General features: G+C 42.3%; 1 protein-coding gene across 1 annotated transcript in view; it reads left to right on the top strand.

Moving 5' to 3' along the window:
* ANXA5 (annexin A5) overlaps positions 1 to 19275 on the top strand; it is a 32198-nt gene extending 12923 nt beyond the window's left edge. The window contains exons 6-13 of the mRNA XM_084855943.1: positions 5234 to 5324; positions 7152 to 7231; positions 8733 to 8789; positions 13506 to 13599; positions 15098 to 15193; positions 16143 to 16201; positions 17260 to 17382; positions 18043 to 19275. Of these exons, the coding sequence (XP_084712069.1) occupies positions 5234 to 5324; positions 7152 to 7231; positions 8733 to 8789; positions 13506 to 13599; positions 15098 to 15193; positions 16143 to 16201; positions 17260 to 17382; positions 18043 to 18105 (663 nt within the window). The 3' untranslated portion in view covers positions 18106 to 19275. The remainder of the gene's footprint in view (positions 1 to 5233; positions 5325 to 7151; positions 7232 to 8732; positions 8790 to 13505; positions 13600 to 15097; positions 15194 to 16142; positions 16202 to 17259; positions 17383 to 18042) is intronic.
* Positions 19276 to 21057: the final 1782 nt, after the last annotated feature.

The raw sequence follows: 21057 nt of genomic DNA, 5'->3' as shown, positions 1-21057 counted from the left end.
GGAGAAGGGAACCAGCTAGAAAAGTACATAAGAAGAGCCCTGCTGGATCAGAACAACGCTCCATTTAGTCCAGCATCCTGTTTCACTCAGTGGCCAACCACAGTATAGTTGGAGTAAGTCGCCATCAGGGGTCCATCAGACCCCATCATTGCAGGTTTTTAAGTAGACCCTGAAAACATATTACTTTGGTCTTTCCCTGATATGTTTGCTGTTTTTATTGTGTTTTTGCTGGTTTACTGCGTTTTTATTACTTTTAAAACCTTACCAGTTTTTATTACATTTTATTACTGTACACCACCTTGGGAGGTCTTCTGCTCTGAAAAGTGGCCAAGAAATATTCTAGAAAAATAAAATTGCCATCTCCCAATGGGGCATATTCATCCTTGAGCCTGGAGGGTTTACGTAGCTACCATCTGGGTCTTCATAACTACCATCTATATCCTAGTACTGATTTCAAGTCTTCGAGGGCTTGTGCTTATTTAGAGAAAATGGCACCACACAGACACACTAGTGCTGGGGAGCTATAATCAGGTGCAGGGGAACCCTTCAGTTTGAAGAATACAAAAAAACCTTTAGGAAAAAGACCCCTAGGGAGGGGACCTCCCCCACTACAGCCCAATAAGGACTGAGCCTTCTCAGTGGTCATGACTGTTGAGCAGAAACATGTGGAAAATTGGGTATGGGGAGGCAGAATAATGGGATAGAGTAACCTGGAAAGGAGAGATATAGACGTGGTTCTTGTCTGGATAGGTTATTTCCAGGTGCCTACTGAAAAGCTATTTTTACATGTTCCTAGGCACAGAAATGAGAGCTGCCCATAGAAATTGATGGAGAAATCCAAGATTTTAATGTAGTGGATTGAGCATTAGTGTGCAGCCCCCCCTTCCCAAATGAGAATAAACAGCTCAATGACGACTGAGCATGGTCAGTGGGCACAGAATACTGAAGGTTGTGGGGAGTGGGGGAAACAGAAAACCAGAGGAGGAGTGGAAATGTAATGGGATATCTGGAATCCTGAACAGATACACTTACCAATGGCTTGTAGTTATGACAAACGTATCTTACATGAATTGGTGTAATCCCTTTAAAAAAAAAACAAACATCCTAGATAATGGCCATCACCATATCTTATTACAGTGAATTCCAGACATGTATGAAGAAGTGGACAACTCCAGGTTCTAGCATTATATGAGAGGTAGAAAAATCCTTCTCTATCCACTTCTTCCACAATATGCATAAACCTTTATCATGTCTTCCACATTAAATGCCTTTTTTCTAACCTAAAAAGCCCCCTCCCCAACTGTAGCTTTTCCTTGGAGGGAAGGTCTTCCAGCCCCCTGGTCATTTTGGCTTCCCCTTTCAGATAACATTCTATAACAGCCTTCCCTAACCTGGTGCCGTCCAGATGTTTTGGACTAGAACTCCCAGCTTTCCTGATCATTGGCCATGTGGGCTGGGGCTGGATGGGAGCTGCAGTCCAAAACACCAGGGTGGGGAAGGTTCTATAAAGTATGCCAACGTTTCTCTGAACGCATTTTGCTGCTGATTTTCAAATTAAGTATGGGGCTCAGACAGGGTTGGAAAAAAATAGTTCTCTGAATGTTTTGTAGAACCTTTTGGTTAGACCAGAGAACACTGAGCTAGCCTGATGTAAGCCGGTTCACATAGACAAGGCCACCGAGGGTCCTGCTCTTTTCATTCTGCAATCACCCTGCCTCATTCACGGAATTTTTCAGGAGTCCAGGTAACTTCTGCTTCAACATGTAACTCTCCCATGTTTTCCCACTATCTTTCTTCTTTCTACAGAACATCCTTTGAAGAAGGAAAGGTGGAATAGCTGCACAATGCCTTCTAACTGGTAGCACTAGAAGCCGTCCATTTGAAAGTGACCCAAGATTCAATTTGTTTGCTAGTACAGTCACTGTTCAGTTATGTAAACAGCTACCATTCCAACAGCCTAATTGCTCTGAGCAAACTATTCTAGCCAAATATTGATTTTTTTCAACTTAGAATTTGGAGGAGGAGTGGGAACTGTGGTGTTTAACTTACTGGGGTGGCTGAGAAGACCAAAAGCCTATGACTTAATGTTGATTCAAGAGACAAAATCTATAAGCTGACAGATAGAAGCAAGGACAGGGATGGAGAAAGTAATTGTGGTGAGATGTAATTTTTTTCTTCCTCCTTTTGAAAGGATTTTTTTTTTTTTTGGTTAACAGTTCTGTGTGTTAATGATTAAAGGGCCTGTTCCTCTTGCCAGCTTAGTTGTATTACGCAGAACATGTCGATCTGTGTAGAGTTTGACTCCTGGTGAAAACAGCCATTGATGCTGCTCCATGCCACCCACCTTTGCCTCTGAGACTGGGAACAAATATTTGGCATCAGGCCCCAGTCTGGGAATCCACATCTCTGCCTGTCACCTGTGAATGCATGCAAACACTCTTCTGGAACTGTTACTGGGTGAAAAGCAATGGTTAACCTGGATATCTGAAGGACCATCTGTACCTTCATGAACCTGTCCGCATGTTGCATATCCCTCCGTGAGGTGTGGGGGTAGGGACGTGTGACCAGGCCTTTTCAGTAGTGGCCCCCATGCTTAGAAATTCACTCCCTAGGCCAGATGTCCTTAAGTTCATGCCCTTCAGATGTTGCCAGACTTCAACTGCTATCATCCCTAGCAGCATGGCCCTGCTGGCTGAGGTTGATGGGGGTTGTAGTCCAGCAGATGTGGACAACACCAGGTCGGGAAGGCTGTCTTAGGGAGAGTTAGCTAGCCACTTCTCTATGTATGTTCAGACAGCAGCTGAAGACTTTTTATGATGTTTATCGAGGGATGGTTTGGGTTTTGTTTTCTGCAGGACCCCTGTTTGGCCTTTTGCGTCACTTTGCTCCATTAGATGTCTTAAGATACTTCCAGACAGAAGGATCCTTGTACTATACTGGTCAAAAGACATTGTGCCATTGTTTTTCCTTAATGCATTTCTTGTGGAAGAAAAAAAGAAGAAGAAGCAGTAGGAAAACATAGGAGGGTTATAAGTTGGACGATGTCGCCTGGACCTTCCATAATTTATTTATTTATTTATTGCATTTATATCCCGCCTTTTTTCCTCCAAGGAACTCAAGGCAGCGTACATGATCCTCCTCCTTCCTCCATTTTATCCTCACAACAACAACCCTGTGAGGTGGGTTGGGCTGAGAGTCTGTGACTGGCCCAAAGTCACCCAGTGAGCTTCCATGGCCGAGTGGGGACTAGAACCCGGATCTCCCGACTCCCAGTCCAGCACTCTAGCCACTACACCACACTGGCTCCATAAAATTCTGTGAACGAGGCAGGGAAATTGCCCAATAAAAGCTTCGCCTGGAAGCATTCTTATTTTGTCATTTAAAAAACGTAGATCGTTATGGTAAGCCATTCTAGGTGCCTTACCCTAGGCAAGAGAGGTAGGATAGAAATAGTTTTAGAAATATATTATTAGAATGTGCCTGGTGGAACCAGGTAATGGAGAAAAAACAGAGAAAGGTTAAGCACCCTCTTCCCACAGCTGCTTCTCCATCCTCTTGCCCTATTACCCAGTGGAGACTCAGATTTCCAGACTTCGCTCTGCAACTGAGCCTGTAATTCCAGACAAAGTTGCTGGAAGTAGTTGAACAGTAGCCCAGTGGTATGAAACAGTTACATGAGCTCTTCACTGCATTGCCAAGTTCTGCACAGATTACCTCAGCCAGCATTCTCTCCACCCATCAAACTGATGGTAGGAATTTGCCCCAGGTGTGAAACATCCCTGTGCATTCTGCCAGCTTCTTTTACTTAGAAATGTTGTAATTGCATGGTGGATATTTTAGTTTTATTTAATAAGCTCCAAAAGTAGGGAAATGAATCTCAGTTGGTTGTCAGCCATGAAGTCACGCAGACATTAGGCAGAGCAAATCTGGACTTGCAACAATAAGGTAGTGAAAAGATTTGTTTCTACAATATAGTTCTTGTAGAGTTGGATTATGAACATAGAGGTTAGAACAGGGACGCTACTAAACAAACTAGCAATTAAGTAAATGTATTGTAGTGATAAAACTAGTTAGAAGCCTGGATATTAGAATGGCTGAGGATGGTCAGTTGTCTCAGGGAAGATGTCTACACAGTAAAAATAAGTATAAATTCAATATGTAATCATAACCTAGATGTAGAGTAATGCATTTTAAGAATATCTGTATATATGCATTTTATTAAAGTTACATAGAATGGGAACCAACGCATGGTTGAAAACTAATCTCCTTTGTTAAACTCCGCAATGGCTTCCTCTTTTCTATTTTAAATGCTGAACAAGGATGCTAATTATAGTTAAAACATTTTTTAAAAAGCAATCTTGAAATCATTAGCAGGCATTCTATTTCCTGCTTGTATTCACTAGTTGTCTTAGGCCGTAGCAACTATTGAAATGACGACCCAGAGCTTTTATGGGCACACTCCTATGCATGTTTAGACAGAAAGAAAGGCCTACAACTTCCAGCATGCCCCAGATGGTCATGCTGACCGGGGCATGTTAGGAGTTGTAGGCCTTTTTTCTGTCTAAACATGTATAGGAGTGTGCCTTTAATACACCTCCTATTTGATTCTGTTACCAACTTTGTTGGAGGAGAGAGAGACATAGGGGGAAAAAGAGAAAGGTAGACTCAAGCATGTAAAGGTTAGAGAAAATGTTATGAGCTCATTGTCTCCCCATCACAGCTGGAAGTTTGCCATCTTGTAGTACTACTGGCAAGACAGAAAGGTGACCAATCTATACTTTTTTTAATGAAAACCAGTCAGTCTGCAAGTCAACTGGGAGAGAGGATTTTCTATTTAGTTTTATTAAAAGGACGGTATCACGGGAGCCCTTATTTCAGCTGTTAACTCTGCCACAAATTTCCTGTATGAGTCAGTGTATATTCTATTTATGCATTTTCATTCATCGGTCATGTGGTATTCAGGAAGCAGAACTTGGTAGCCTTGAGTATTACAGATTTCTTTCAAGTGCATTGAAGCTACGTAAGTGTTTTATTATATGTTAAAGCATTAAATATTGGGTACAAAGTAAAATAAAAATCTCGATTTTGATATTGCAGAGTAGAAAAAAGAAAAGAGGCTGTAGAAACTGAAACACCCCCTCCCCCCCATCCTTCAACCTGTAGCATTATGCTAGCTGTGTGTATTGAGAAAAAAATGGTCTATAATTCTACCAACTGATTCCACTGGTTGCAGGGAGCAGGAACTGATGAAAAAGTCCTGACTGAAATTCTTGCATCTAGAACGCCTGCCGAAATCCGCAATATCAAGAAAGTTTATCAGGAAGGTAAAATATAGTATTCTGTTCTTTGAAAGACTGCTATATTTGTCAGAGCATCTAGAGAACATGGAATATTAGAATGATGGGAGTGGAAAATATGTAGAATATGGCATTAGTTCAATTCTTGCTGAGATGGGTGTTGTGAAAGCCGTTCCTTCATGTTTTGGATACATGTTCTGGTGCAGGGATGGGCAACTTGTGGCCCTCCAGATGTTTTGGCCTACAACTCCCATCAACCCTAGCCAGCATAGCCAATAGTGAGGGATGATGGGAGTTGTAGGCCAAAACATTTGGAAGGCTGCAAGTTGCCCATTCTTGTTCTAGTGCTTAGCACTATATAACTTAATTTGCTTCCTTTGATGCTTTCTGAAGGATTTCATCTACTCAACAAGGACAATTTTAACAATAGGTGAAAAAGGGAATTCGTATCACTTAGTGATCTGAAAAGGCTAATCTTTAACCACTGATTGTAGATTAAGCCTTTACATCCTTGATAACTGTGTGGCTTGTAGGTATCAGATACTTTGAATGACTGTTTTTCACCTCGGGGGGGGGGAAAAGTCTTGCCTGGAAGTAGTTGTAAGTAGAGTCTCAAAAGCCCTATTCACACATGATCTGTACGCAGGGCTGTTGTATGGAGAACAGGGAGTGACAGTGAATACCCTATTGGCCCTGGTGTCTGCTTTTTCATATCTGCTATGGGGTGCCTACATGTGAGTATCTACACATGCAGATGCTTCACATGATTGTGACCCTGATCATATGAAGCCCCTATGCATATTCATCTACTCACGTGTAGGTGTCCCTTTGCAGATATCTATGTTAAACTTAGGGTCATTGAGGATGCACATTAATGGAGTCAGGGCCAGTGGCATGGTTCTACTCCCACTACACCATGTGGTAGCCCTACACCACATGGTTGGGTTCATACAACACGCTAACCCACACTGAGTGGTTGAGTGTGGGTTGTTGCTGAACTGTGGGTTAGCGTGTTGTGTGAATCCAGGACATTTTTTGTGGGGTGGCATGTTAACCATGCAATGTGGCTTATTTTTCTCAAGCAAGCATCTTGAGACCCCATGGTTTTCCATTTGGTTGTTCAGGGCATTTAACAAGCCACACTGCACGTTTAACCAGCCACACTGCACGTTTAACAAGCCACCCTGTGGAAAATGTCCTGGGTTCAGGCAACTCGCTTAACCCATGGTTCAGCAAACAACCGATGGTTCAACAACAACCTACACTCAACCACGGAGTGTAGGTGCTATGTTGTGTGAACAGCCCCAGTGTGTGAATAGGCTTAGTAACTCTTCTTGTTCTGGGTTTACAAATAATGCACCATCGTCTTCTTCAAGACCTCGCTTGGCAGCTGCCTTCGCCCTTCTTGCCTGTTGCCCCTTCCCATTCCTCTTCCTGGTCCTCTGAAGACTGATTTATAGCTGCTTGTGCATTTTAAGAGAATAATGACATCATACCAACAACTTTAACGTTGTGCACACCCTTTCATATGGCATCATTGCTCTCCTTGCTGATGCCTCAAAGAGCCAGCTCCATTACATATAGTTTGCTCTTCAGAAGTCTACACATTTGTTCATATGACAGGTAGAGTAGTGTGAAATTAGGTATTCAGTCTTTAGTCCTGTTTGCCCATTTCCCACATATCCTGTGTTACAAGCAGGAATACTTATTTCATTCTGAATTAATAAGTGACTGGTTCCTGAGTAAAGATACCCATCCACCACTTCTAACTCTTAACAACTAGAGTACCATTTCTTTCTAGATTAAAGTAGATGAAATTTTGTTCACTGATGGATGTGTATTGTCTTGTTGCAGAATACGAAGCTGACTTAGAAGATCATATAACATCAGACACCTCTGGTTACTATCAGAGGATGTTGGTAGTTCTTCTTCAGGTAAGTTTTTACAGTAGAAGACTTGAATATAAAATTCCAGGCATGGGCTGTTTTATTCTACAACATTATGGCTCCGGTGTACGTGCTTTTTCTTTGTTGATTTATTGGCTCCAAACCCGATACGTATGCAGATGTCTGCTTCTTTAAGGTCCAGAAATGTCAGGTGGCCTGGGGGTGAGGCAATCAGATCATATAACACCTATGCTGCGCCAGCTGCACTGATTACTGATCTGTTTCCAAGCCCAATTTGAAGTGCTGGTTTTGAGCTTTTAAAGCTTTAAATGACTTAGAACCAAATTACTTGAAGGACAGCCTTCACCCATATCACCTTGTGGGCACTTTAAGATCAGCAACAGAGGGCCTTCTTACTTGGACACCTTTGAGGTGCAGTTAGGTGGGCAAGTATATGAGAGGGGGTCTTTTCTGCAGTGGCCCCATACTTCTGGAATAAGTTGCCATTGGCAGTCCCCAGACCCCATTATCGTAGGCTTTTAGGAAAGCCCTGAGAACTTTACTCCGGTCTTTCCCTGATTATTTCATTCATTCATTCATTCGATTTATTAGCCGCCACCGAGTTGTAGCTGCAACTGCTGTTGCTGTTTCTGCTGTTTTTATTCGTGGATCAATTTTTATTATGTGAATGTTAGTGTTGTACTTTACCTTGGGAAGGCTCTTGCCCTGAAAGGTGACCAAGAAATATTTTAAATAAATAAAGCCAGGGTTCAGACATTCACCCCTTCTGGTAATAGCCTATGTACATTGGATTATGGAGGAAGGCCTTGGGATTATGCATGCTTGCCACTATGTGTAGGAAATCAAGGGCAAATGTCAGTTTGCCCAATTGAGATGAGCCTTTTCCTTTTCAAAATGGGTGGAAGGAAAGCCTGAAAATAGCAGCATGACCATGGTAAGTTCCAGACACTAAGACCATCTTCACCCTTACCTCTTACCTTGATATGAGTGCCTATCATTCATTCATTCATTCATTTATTTATATTAAATTTCTTAATTGCCCATCTGGGTGGTCATCCGGCCACTCTGGGCAATGTACAACAGTACAATTTAAAACAGTAAAATTACACATTAAACATTATTTAAAAATACCCTAACCCACCCCAAATTCATCTTAACCCAATTCCCATTACTGTTCCAAGATGGGCATCTCTTGTCCAAATGTGCTGTCCTTTCAATAACATTGACACTAAGGGCACTTTCCCTTAAAGGTCTTGGGCGTGTTTATTCAGCATCCAGTGCTCAAGAGCTACATGGCACTCATGCACAGCATGGTCCCATCTCCTTCCCATCTACATATTGGAGGCATGGAGTTGCATAGCCCATATAGAGACTATACAGAAAGCCTAAAGGAAAGACAGCGTGGGTACAAAAACCTATTTCCCACATCATAACCCTTTTTGATGGCAGTGATTTTTATAAGAGGTATAATAGTTTTTATTCATATATTCACTAACCCATACGTATGTTTGCTTTTTATCCCATTTAGGCTAACAGAGACCCTGATGGTCCGATTAACGAGAGCCTAGTTGAGGCAGATGCTCAGGTAGGTAGAGACTCCCTCTGCTCTTCCCACTCAAATGTGCTAGAAACAGCATCTTAAGATACAAGCCATTGGAAATTCAACTTGAGGGCATGATTCCAACATGGAAATTATATTTGCATCTCATTCAGTTATGTGTGCATTATGACTCTTGGAGGGAAATTCTGAGAATCCATGATTTTCAGGTACGCTTTCGCTCTTATAAAGAACACCATCATTGTACAATTATTGCATTGTACAAACCTAGGCATATAAACAAACCATTGTTTGGAATTAGCGATGGTTCCAAATACCCTCCTGAATGTCATGGTCTCATTCTTAGGCTGTGTAATGGGGGCCATTTTGAGTCTTTTTGTGGCTGGATGGGAATTCCAGGTGTGTGTGTGTATGGACGGGGGTTGGGGGAATGGCAAAATATATTGCAGCTTTGCTAGGATGGCAGCCATTCACCATTTTAGTTTTCCTGGAATAGCCTGTTCTGAGTGGCATTTGGAGAAAGAAATGGCTTCCACAAAAAATGGTGACTATCACTTTTTTGTGATGGCTGCCATTTTCCCCACAAGATGGCCCTTGGAATAGGGCATTCTTGGAAAACTAAAGTGATGGCCGCTTGATAGAGCTTGAAGAGCTTCAGTGAGTCCCCTCGCCCCTCAAAAAATCAGAAAGATGGAATGCAGTTTCACCCACTGTTTCGTGCCTCTAAACCCACCCAAGTCAAGCTGAAAGTTCCCTCTTGAAAACTTTTGACCCAGCATTATTTGAAATGTTAGGATAATATTAAAGGGGGCATTTTGCAGCATTACATCTGGTCTTCCCACTCAGTGGGAAGACGCTTGCCGTAGCACTTCTCTGTTGCTGTTCAGCTGTTATATGTCAGGGGTTGACCATGCATCAGCTTCATTCTGATGCTCAATAAACCTGGAGGTTCCAAATGGCAAGCTATCAATTCCTCTGACTGAAGTTTGTATAGGCTGGCTTATCCCTCCACTCGTTATTCTTGTTTTGAGGTAATTGAGATAATTAGGTGTCTTGTAATTCCCGTTTCTGCTTTCCCTGCATTGGAGGAGAAAAGCAAGGGATATTCAGACCTGCCTTAGTTGTGGAGAGGTTGTGCCAGATACAACGTTTTCATACCTATCTGTGCAGAAGATCTTGTGCTAGGCCTTGCAGTGTGTATCATTTGTTGTCCCATTTTTATTCAAGAATTTCAGGGCACTATACAAGGTTAGTCTCATGATAACCCTGTGAGGCAGGTTAAGCTGACCACACTTTGTCCTGGCCCAGTGTCTTGCAGTGAGCTCATGGCCATACATGGATTTGAACTCTAGTCTCCCTTGTTTCTAGTTCACCTCTGGCCAATACACAGACTCATATCTCTATATATCAGCCTTCCCCAACCTGGTGCCTTCTGGATGTGTTGGACTGCAACTCCCATCATTCTGAGCCAGCCATTGGCCATGCTGGTGGGAATCATGGGGGCTGCAGTACCAACACATCTGGAGGGCACCATGTTGGGGAAGGCTGGTGTTTGCCATAGTATCCATGTTACTGATATTATAGGGATGACTCATAAGAAGGTGGAGTGCTAAAACCACTCATGTAATATTACTTCAAGTAACTATATTGCTGAGCCTGCCAGCCACAGATGTGACTGTGGCAGGAATCTTTTAGGAAAGCAGAAGTTTCTGGTGTGTGACTTTTTCCATGGCTCTCCTTTTTGTGTGTGCTCTGAGTTGGTTTACAAACAGGAAAAAGGAGTGGTAGCAATGAAACAGTTGCTTAGCTCATGCTGTATTTTAGATCATACTGGCTGTGTGGTTAATTATAGTAATCTTAGCTGTTTCCTCACAGGATGCCTTCATCAAACTTTATGACTTTTGCAGTTTCAAATCATAGAAGTGTAAGACCCAGATGCGTGAAAAACCTAGGTTTTAAAGAAAAGAGGAGACAAATGGGAACATAAAATATGAGATCAGTTTTGGAAGACTAGATTGCTTGAGAATAATGGGAAATGTGTGTGGCAAATTTGATGCTGGCTCCTGTAGGCAGGATGAGAATTTCCTACTGCTAAACCCCAAATTTGACTCTACAAAATACCTGGAATCTGACTATTAATTTAATCAGTGGTTTAAGTAACATTCTCTTCCCATGAACTTAAACTCCATGTTGGAGTTCTCCGCATGAGAACTCTATGTTCTTACAAGCAGGTGGACCTGCCGGTCTTCAGAAATGGGTTCTTTTGAACCTAAGCTAGTTCTGAAGAAATGCTACAGTTACAGTGGCAATGACTTGTTTAAATAGCAGCATGGTATGAGCTGATGCTTTCCCCGAAAAGGCCTATACGCTTTTAGGTTGGATCCACAGGAGCAGTTCTTTATTACAAGAATGGTTGTCTCTGACAGAAAGAGCATCCAAAAAACAGCCATGCAGTTTGCCACTCGTGTGATCACCCAGATCGAGTAGAACTTATCCTGAATGAGTGGAGATGGCATAAGAACATAAGAAGAGTCATGCTGGATCAGACCAAGGGTCCATCTAGTCCAGCATTCTGTTCACACAGTGGCCAACCAGCTGTCGACCAGGATCCCACAAGCAGGGCATAAGCACAACAGCAGTGTCCCACCCATGTTCCCCAGCAACTGGTGTACATAGACTCACTGCCTCTGGTATTGGAGGTAGCACATAGCCATCAAGACTAGTAGCCACTGATAGTCTTTTCCTCCAGGAATTTGTCCACCCCCCTTTTAAAGCCATCCAAATTGGTGGCCATCACTACATCTGTGGTAGCGAATTCCATAGTTTAACTATGCATTGTGTGAAGAAGTCCTTCCTTTTATCTGTTCTGAATCTCCCACCAAAGCTTCATAGGATGACCCCGGATTCTAGTATTTTGAGAGAGGGAGAAAAATATCTCCCTATCCACATTCTCCACACCATGCATAATTTTGTAACCTCTATTATGTCTCCCCTTACCCTCCTTTTTTCCAAGCTAAACAATCCCAGCTGTTGTAACCTTTTCTCATAGGGATGCTCTTCCTCTGTGGTGTAAGTAGAAAAAAAGTCTTGCAGCTACTGTTGATTTTGGCCTTGCAGGTACAATCGGTTCAGACTTCTGGCAAGCATGATCTGTACCTTCCGTGGGCAGGGAGGAAGAGGAGGGGGAAAAGAAAAGGGGTGGCCCCACCCACTTTTGGCTTTGGCCCCACCCACAACCAGCATGTGACCCTTGACAGATTACTCCTAAGGGAATGCATCTCTCAGACAGAAAACTAGGTTCCCCGCTCCCACACAGCAGCTAAATGCTATGCCAACACTCTGTAATTGCTTGTTTACCCCACTGTTCAGCCCTTACTCCTCTGCTGTCACTGCTTCCTCTGGTGCTTGTGCCAGTCATTTAGATGTGGAACTGGGCCAGCTGGGATAGTCCCATTCCACCATATTCCCGATGGGAAAAAAACCCACTGCAGTGTTTCAGTGACCTGGACAAGCATTCCCCTTCCCTTAAACCGAGAGAGTGAGCACACACATTCACCATAGTGTTGTGCTCTATTTTGCCCGCTACAAAATGGCACAGGCCTGTCTTGGTGGTCTAGTCCCTAATTTAAAGGGCTGAGATAAACACTCCAGGTAGGTGGTATGTAGTGTAAGGGCTGTGGAGGAGCTGAAGAGCCAAATTACATGCTATACGAATGGTGTTGTGTGTAAGCAAGGCTTGTGTTTTTTAAAATCTCTAGTGTAAGTGTACATGGCCATGATTCGGATTGGGACCACCATGCTCAAGGGGTGTGTGTCAAACCTTCCCCTTCATTCCCCTCTCCAAAAGATCTCCATTGATGTCAGAGATACCTCACCCCCTGGAAGTAGATGGGGAGCACACATTTTGGCCTGCTACCAAGGCCTGCCATACTATGTGGATCCTTGCATATAATTGTCTTGACTCTTCATGGAGTTTAAACCTGCAAGCTCCAGCAAGATATCACCTTTGAAGCCTAACCTCTGAAATGTTGTGTCGTTTGGATGAGCATGTTGGATATTTTTAAAGTTGAGCAGACAGCCATGAAAATATAATATTATGATTTTGCCACGTCGACTCCATGTTCCTTTTTCATACAGGGCTATTTACCTAGTAATTAATAAATGTGGCCAGGAAGGTTTTAAAGTGATCTTATAATTGCATCAGGGGCCTTTGCATAAAAACCAAATAAATTACAATTACATCCTAACTGTATAAGTGGTTTATGCTAGCAGATGGTTTTTTTTAAAAAGTTCTTTTTAACACAGAAGGGTAACATCTAGACTCATGGATTTTCTTTATGAAATATTTTAAATGCTGGTTGTGAAATTCTCATCCAATGCCCTATCCATGGGAAACCATAAGTGAAGCAGGTGGTTCCGGAGGAAGTTAGGTGGTGCCAAAATAGTATTTTCATTTTATGTTACTACTTGTGTCCTGTATTATGATGGTATTATAAAATGGGAGCTGTGTTGAAGTACCCAAAGGAATGAATGTATAGTACTAGTTGTGTTCAAAGGTTATCTGGCGAAATGGTATAGGGTCTTAGTCAAGTCCAAACTCTTAAGGCACCCCTCACATATATAACGGCTTTGTGGCTCAATATTTTCACCTCTGATGGCTTTATTCAGACTACGAAAAACCCCTTCGTATCTGCTTTAGGGAGATAAAACTTACCTTTGTTTTTCTTCTTCTGATTATGACAGGAACTGTTTAAAGCTGGGGAACTGAAATGGGGAACTGATGAAGAAAAGTTCATCACCATCCTGGGAGTTCGAAGTGTGCCTCACTTAAGGAAAGGTGAGTATGACTGAAAATGTTATGAACTGTGTTTTTAACTGAGGCCTGTTAATCAGTGTATTGTGGATTCAGCTTTCAGGGTAACCCTTGAATGAAACTCTGGCCTTCTAGTTGGGCTTTCTATGCTTGGTGCATCAGCTGTGATTGAGTCCTGCCATCTTTAGGGCCATTTCACACATTAGACAGTAACAAACCTGGGGTTTGCCACTGAATGTATACTCAACAGAGTCACAGATGGTGCTTGTGTGTTGCATTTTCACTTTTATGTTTTAAGGTGTACCCTTTAAAAAAAAACCCATAGGTGTGTGCCTGAGGCAGAAAATTCCACAAGCGCCCTTCCCCCTTCTTGGCAGTACAAATATAACAATAATAAACTAAATAGCTAAGAGTTTTACCTCTTATGACACTGATAATTGCGTGCCCTCACTCTACTGATGGAAAGGCCACCCTTTCTCCCTGACATACTAGCTTTCCACTGACAGTAGTGGGGGAACACACAGGTATGCAACCTCCCGTAGTAGAATGGTCCTGAGAGGACTGTACTATGTGCTTTGTCTAAACCAGGAGTAGGGAACCTCAGGCCAAATCCTGCTGGCCACGCCCCCTTTCTCCAACTGCTGACTGTTTGGCAGTTTCCTGGGTGTTGCCGTTTTTTCCCTATAATAAAAGCTTGAAATACCTGTCCTAAGCCTTAGTTACTGGCAGTGAGAGCATTAAGCAAACATATGCTGGTATTTTTGGCCCTGCCCCTTTTGACTTTGGCCCCACCCACCATTGGGATGCAGCCCCCAAGAGTTTCCCCAAAAACAGCTTCGTCCCTCTGGCTGAAAGAGAGTCTTCACCCCTGTTCTGAATGCTTGAATTCGTTACGTCTCCACATTTTTCTGCCCATGTGTTGAGAAATGTGCCTTGTATTTGCATGGCACTGTGCTTTATTATACTTGTTTGGAGAAGCTGGAAAGAAACGATATATAAAATACCTGATGGAGCACCTCTTCCTAGATGTGCCTACCTGTACTCTAAGGTCATCTAAGGAGGCCCTCCTCTGAGTGTACCCTCATTCTAAAGCCTTCTTGGTGGTGGCTTCCCAGTTCTAGAATCCCCAGGAAAATTCCACTAGTACTAACTTGACTTTTTTGTCATTAGGTTAAGGCTTCTGTTTTATTCTCTCAGGCCTTTGAAATTTTTGCGATTATAATCTGTATTACACGTTGCTGGTTTTAACTCCTGTTTTATTTCTTGGCTGGCTTTAGCTTCTTGGTTTTACTGTATTTTATCTGGTTGACTTTGCATTATGTTTTTTATCAGGTGGGCTTTTGCATTGTTATTCCTATTGGTTTTGTATTGCTGTGTTTTTAGATCTTTGTATTGTACTGTTTGATTTTAAAATAATTGTACAACGCCTAGAAAACCTGTTTTATAGGTATCTTATAAATATAAATACATACATACATATTTAAATAGACATAATTGCCATATATATTTTTTTGTCTTTCAGTCTTTGACAAATACATGACAATCGCTGGCTTTCAGATAGAAGAAACTATTGATCGTGAAACATCTGGTCCACTAGAGAAGCTCCTTCTTGCAATTGGTAATGGACAGTCCTATTCCCAATTCATAAGTTTTGTAAGCAAGCTCTGTGAGTGGAGGGTGGAGTGAGCAGCATGATGAGTTCATTAAAGGATGAACAATAGTATATTGGTTATTCTATTAAGAACCTGAAAGTACGTGGTGTGGAGGCAATGCTTGCTTTCTAATTTTTTTTAACATGTTGACCTGAATTCTAGACTTCCCAACAGCACAAGGAGGTAGCAGTGCAATCCTTTGCCTGTCTACTTGGATGTAAGTCCCATTGCATTCGCTGGGATTTACTTCCAGCTGGATGTACATAGATTTACAGCCTAAGGGTGCAATCCTATGGCCGCTAGACAGCAGCTAGATGGTCATAGGATTGGTCAGTTTCCAGGAACCGACCTTGGAGCCCGCACTCCAAGGTTGGTTCCTAGAAAACTGCCTTCTTGCCCCCGCCCCAGCTGCTTCGTAGGTGGCACAGATCATCCCCACTCTCTGCGCTCGGAAGAGCAGCATGGAGCGGGGAAGAAGGGGGCAATCCCTGGGGCGGGGTGGGGAGTTTGTAAGTGCTGGTACGACACTTCCTATGTGTCATCGGGCCTCCCCACCCCATGCTCCGACGTCCCACGGCTAGACAGCCAAAATCAGCTGTCTAGCCGTGAATGCAGGGTGGCTAGAGCATGGAGGAGACGATACCCTCCGCGCTGCTCCTGCCCTACATTGGATAGGCGGTCGCCTCCCAGTTTGGAGGTGGCCGCCTATCCCCATAGGATTGCTCCCTAAGTCATTCTTTGGTCCCACTTGATACCCAGTCTAAGTACAGCTAATTGGTTCAAACCAATTCCTAATTCTGGAAATCCTAGAATTTCCCAGAGAGGTGAATGCTGTCTGTGTGAAGCAGCTTGCCATCAGGTGAAGTAATTTTTCACTCTGTTTTCGAATTCAAATCGATTGTTTTGGTTCCCTAGTGAAGAATGTCCGAAGTGTTCCTGCATACTTTGCTGAATCACTCTTTTATGCGATGAAAGTGAGTACTTTATTTTACCGTTCATTATATTAAAAAAAGAGAGAATCATCCCCAGGTATACAATTTAAACAGTCCCGAATTAACTACTGTTGAGTGTTTCTACATGAGGCTTTTATCCCACACCTTTACCAGAGCCTCTGGATGCTGTGGGATTAAGATCAGCTCCTTTACATGTGCTTTTTTACAGGGGTTTTCTTTCTCTGCCTTTCTGTATGTTTCATTATACAGCCACTAGATGGCACTGTGGTATAGTGGAATCGAGTAATTACTTGCTATAAATATAGTGCCATTCAGAAAAATACTGCACTTTCCTTGATCTACCCCCCGCCCCCAGTAATGGTTGCAAACCATGGGAGAGGCCCTGGAGGACAACGATCTCATGTAAAGGAACCACAAACTACTGTGAGTGAGCAACCAAGAGCACACAATAAAACCCTCGTGTAGAAGGCTGTTTGTCTCATTTCCTTGAATGTGAAGCTTTTGACTACTTGACGCCCCTATCCTATGCATGTTTACTTGGAGTGAAGTCCCATCATGTTCAGTGAGGCTTACGCCCAGGTAAGTGTGCATAAGATTTCATCTGAGTTTGGTACTCAAGATATACGAGAGAGAAAACGCTCTAAATGCTGAGCAGAATATGAAACAAAACGAGGGTGGCAAAAGGCTGGAATTTCTAGCTCATTCAAGGCCAAGTTTATGTGAGCAATCTGAAGGCTCATATTTAAAGGCTCATACTTAACGTTTCATGTGGTTGTAATAAAATCCCCATATTTCAAAGTAAGGAAGCAGGAATATTAATCCTCAAGGTATTGTATACATTCTTTAAATATCTGTAATATGTATAAGTACCCTGTGTAACACTTTTATATGCGTTATACATTCTTCGCTTAGTGCCCAGTTTAAAATTTCAGACCTGAAGCAGCCAGAGTTAAGTACTTTTTATGTTCACTGACTTTAGTGGGAAGAATTAAGCCATAGGACTTGAAAGTGTTTAAACTTGGCTAGATTATGTCCTCAATGGATTGTTAAAAAAAGAGGTCTCCTTTTGTTTTTACCAGGGAGCAGGCACCGATGATGATACACTGATCAGAATCATGGTTTCAAGGAGTGAAATTGATCTGCTGGACATCAGGAAGGCATTCAGAAGGGATTTTGCAAAAACTTTGCACCATGTAATTCAGGTAGGCTTTACTTTATAAAAAGCAATTCTCCTTCACTCTCTTTTTGAATGGCATATGCTGCTGGCTCATGTGGCCATTTTTGTTAAAATATGGGGGTGTTTCTTTGTATTTTTCAACAAAACTGTTACAATGAATAAACATTTTCAAATAGGGAGGAAAAGTTCACTTTGTATCAGTGGCTTGTGTCCAGCGTTAGTCAGACTTAAGCCCCATTCCTTTCAGTGGGTCCATTCTAAGTAGGACTAACATGGGATACAACGAAATATGTGTTAAATTCACAGTCATGGGGTTTAAAGGCTGCCAAGGTATATGCTGTACTTGAGACTAAATTGACTTCAATAAATTGATTTGTGGATAGGGCATCCGATTTTGGAGCTAGAATTTGCTAAAGCGCATATATATATAATGTTCAAATCCTTCTTGTAAAGCTGAGAGTTATGACTTGGTGGCTGCAAGTAGAAGATAAGTAGATGGTATTGCTTTTGCTTCTCCAGACTTTTGATATATTGTAGAAAATAAATAACCTTACTGGATAACTTTCATGCTGCATTCCTGACTGGGTAGTCATACGAATGGATTTCCTGTGGTGGAAAAACTGTCCTTTGTCAGGAATTTCTCTCGGAGTCATTACTGAGTCAATGCCTGTGTTTTGATTTGTAGAAAGATACATCTGGTGACTACAGAAAAGGCCTTTTGCTCCTCTGTGGTGGAGAAGATGACTAACGCCTGCAGTGACATGGAGGACAGAATCTTAATCCCTGCTTTGTGCCCCCCTCCCTCTGTATGGCTAAGCTGTCTATTGGCATTTAGAGCTGCAGCCGCCTTTGCATCCTTACCATCAAAAGTGATGTGCATATCGGTAGTAAAATGATATAGTAACACTTCTTGTTGAGATCTATATCAGACCCCCTTCATAGGATTGCCACTCCTTACTGCCTGTTTTCTTTTTATTTGTGTAGTTTTATGTAAGTCTAGTTTTACAGAATGTTAACATACAGGCTGCTCTTAAAATTCAGGCTGGCCAGTTGGAAGTCATTGGGTTGGATCCAGGCCAAATTAGTTGCACTTAAGCCTCATTGAAATCAATAGGACAAATTGGCTCCAAAACAGACATTAATTTAAAGGCTAGTGAAGGTCTACAGTGCTACAAATGACGTAATGTTCATTTTTACTGTCGAGTAGAGTCAGAAGGCCTGATCCAGCTTTACCCATTTCCCTCCATTATGGGCCTGATCTGGATAGGGTTCCCCGTGCCTGCAGTTTCTTTTGTGAAGTAGTGATCCATAAAGTGAAGCTATTTCAGAATAGCAGGTGTGGCCCTCCGACCTGCATTCGGCCCATAGCGGAGGGGGCAGGGGAGAGGAGGTTAAAGATCTATCCCCCATGGTAGGATCCCAATCCAGATTGGACCCCGGAATCTACTCTAGAGTAATTTTTTAAAAAGAGATAACTGCTAGCTACTACTTTAATGTCTGTTTTGGCTCTTAATCATGACTTAAAGCCATTGATTTAAATTAAATAACTTAGTCTGGATCCAGCCTCTTATGTAGACATTCCTAACTCAAAGAATTTCACAAAAAGTGCCTCTTACATAAATGTACCGCTCTTTTGTTTATAAAATAGAAAGTTGGAAGTCCTGTTTCTCTTTTGAAAAACAGAAGTAAAATACATTCCAAGAATTAAAACCAGTTTTTCTTAACTTGAATTTGCACTTCATTTGTACTAATTTGAAGAAAGCTTCTGCTAATTGCTTTAAAATTGTAAACTATGCATGAACTTTCTCCATGTATCGTATGATTTGGTGCTATTAAAAAACCCCCCTACCAAATGATTGAGTTGTCGATTTGGTACATAAAGGACCAATAAAGTGCACATACAACTAGGAGCATTTTGAAGATCTGTGATTTTGTTATGGATTCCCCCCTGCCCCTGAATTCTCTTATTTTGCATAATTTCTTCCAGTTTTGCTATTCCATGGGTAACATAAGAACATAAGAAGAGCCCTGCTAGAACAGACCACATACCCACAAGCAGAACTTGAGTCTAACAGCTCCCTCCTGCTCCTTTTTCCCAGCAACTTGCATACAGAAGCATACTGCCCCTGATACCGGAGGTAATATATAGCCATCGTAACTAGCAGCCATTGATAGCTGCTAGCCAGGATAGGGTAGGAGAAAGGAGCTGCCTCCAACCACCAGAAATCCTCATCAACCCATCTGACTTTTATAATTTCACTAGAGGGTACCTTCACACTTTGGAGTTTATCTTCACACTCTTTAATGACTAGAAACATGCTTTTGTTGTTCTTTTGGGCAATTTTCAGGTTATTGAATTATGTGCCCTCTTCCACAGCTGATTCTTTTGCTGCTTCAGTGGAATTTTGGCCTATGCACAGCAGCATACATAGTCCTCCCATCTTTCCCCCTGCAAGTTATGGAGACTAGTCCAGTGTAGATTTGTTAATAGTTGGGAGTTTCAGCTGCTTCCCATCATGACATTTTTATGAATAAATGCTTCTGAGAACCTTACTCATATTTACATGAAATCTAAGATTAACAGGAAAACAGTTTTGGACATCAAAATGGCTCATAGGGCACTCCCATGAACAGGCCGTCTGCCAGGTATCTAAGGGTGGGAGGAGAACAGTCAGAACATAAATTACAAATAGGATTTCAAAAGGCATTGAAAGGGCATAATCCTAAGCATGTTTAGACAGAATGCTAGGAGTTGTAGGACTTCATTTCTGTCTAAATATGCATAGGATTGCAGCCAAAATGTATTAAATATTAATTTAAAAAAATCACTGTATACCATTTTTAAAAAGAAAGGCCTAGTGATTGTCATTCTTTCCAGTGCCTTTGAACTTAGTAGCTTGAACACTGGAAGGCCAGAACAAGCTTTCTTTGTGCTGAACAGTTGGCTAGGATACTGTCTGCACCTTTCCTTGTTTCTCTGAGTAAAAGGGTTGCAGACTTGCTGTGGTTTTTTTTAAAGAACAAAAGCTGTACATTCAGAGAGGGGGCCTGGAATATCCCACTGGGGCTATAGCTCTAACCACAATCTAAAATTCTAAAGCAGGGGTAGGTGACCTGGTGCCCTCCAAATGTTTCAAACAACTACTACCATTATCCATGCTGGCTGGGGATGATGTGTGTTGTAGTCCAACACTTCTGGAGGCCACCAGGTTGGGGAAGGCTGGCTTAGACTAAACCTAGCAACATCTTTGTCTGATAGCCTATAACAGGTGGGCAGACTTCAGGCCTGTGATATACTTCGTGTTCTTGTTTTCACTGAAGCCCCAAGGCTTACCAGCCAGAGCCAGGAGCAAAATGGTAGATCAGAGGGTGGAGCCTCATGCAAAATGATGGATCGGTGGGTGACGTCGGATGCAAAATGGTGGGTCGGTGGGTGGGGCCTGATGCAAAATGGTGGATCGGTGGTTGGGGTCTGGTGCAAAATGGTGGATCGATGGGTGGGGTCTGATGCAAAATGGTGGATCAGGGGGTGAAGCCTGTTCCCTGTTGAATCCCATAAGTCATGCAATAGGATAACCTGCACATACCAGTACAAAATCTACATTGGTATGACTACACATCAGGGATTTAATACCAAACTCTTAGAACTGGCCAGCAGAGCTGCACAAAGACCTCTGCTCAAAGGCAACAAATTAATATG

This window comes from Heloderma suspectum, chromosome 5 (assembly GCF_057233095.1).
Source record: "Heloderma suspectum isolate Gila_16-S chromosome 5, 16-S_ref, whole genome shotgun sequence".
In the NCBI taxonomy this organism is placed as follows: Eukaryota; Metazoa; Chordata; class Lepidosauria; order Squamata; family Helodermatidae; genus Heloderma; species Heloderma suspectum.
Note: the sequence above shows the minus strand (reverse complement) of the source record. Positions and strands in the feature narration are given on the sequence as shown.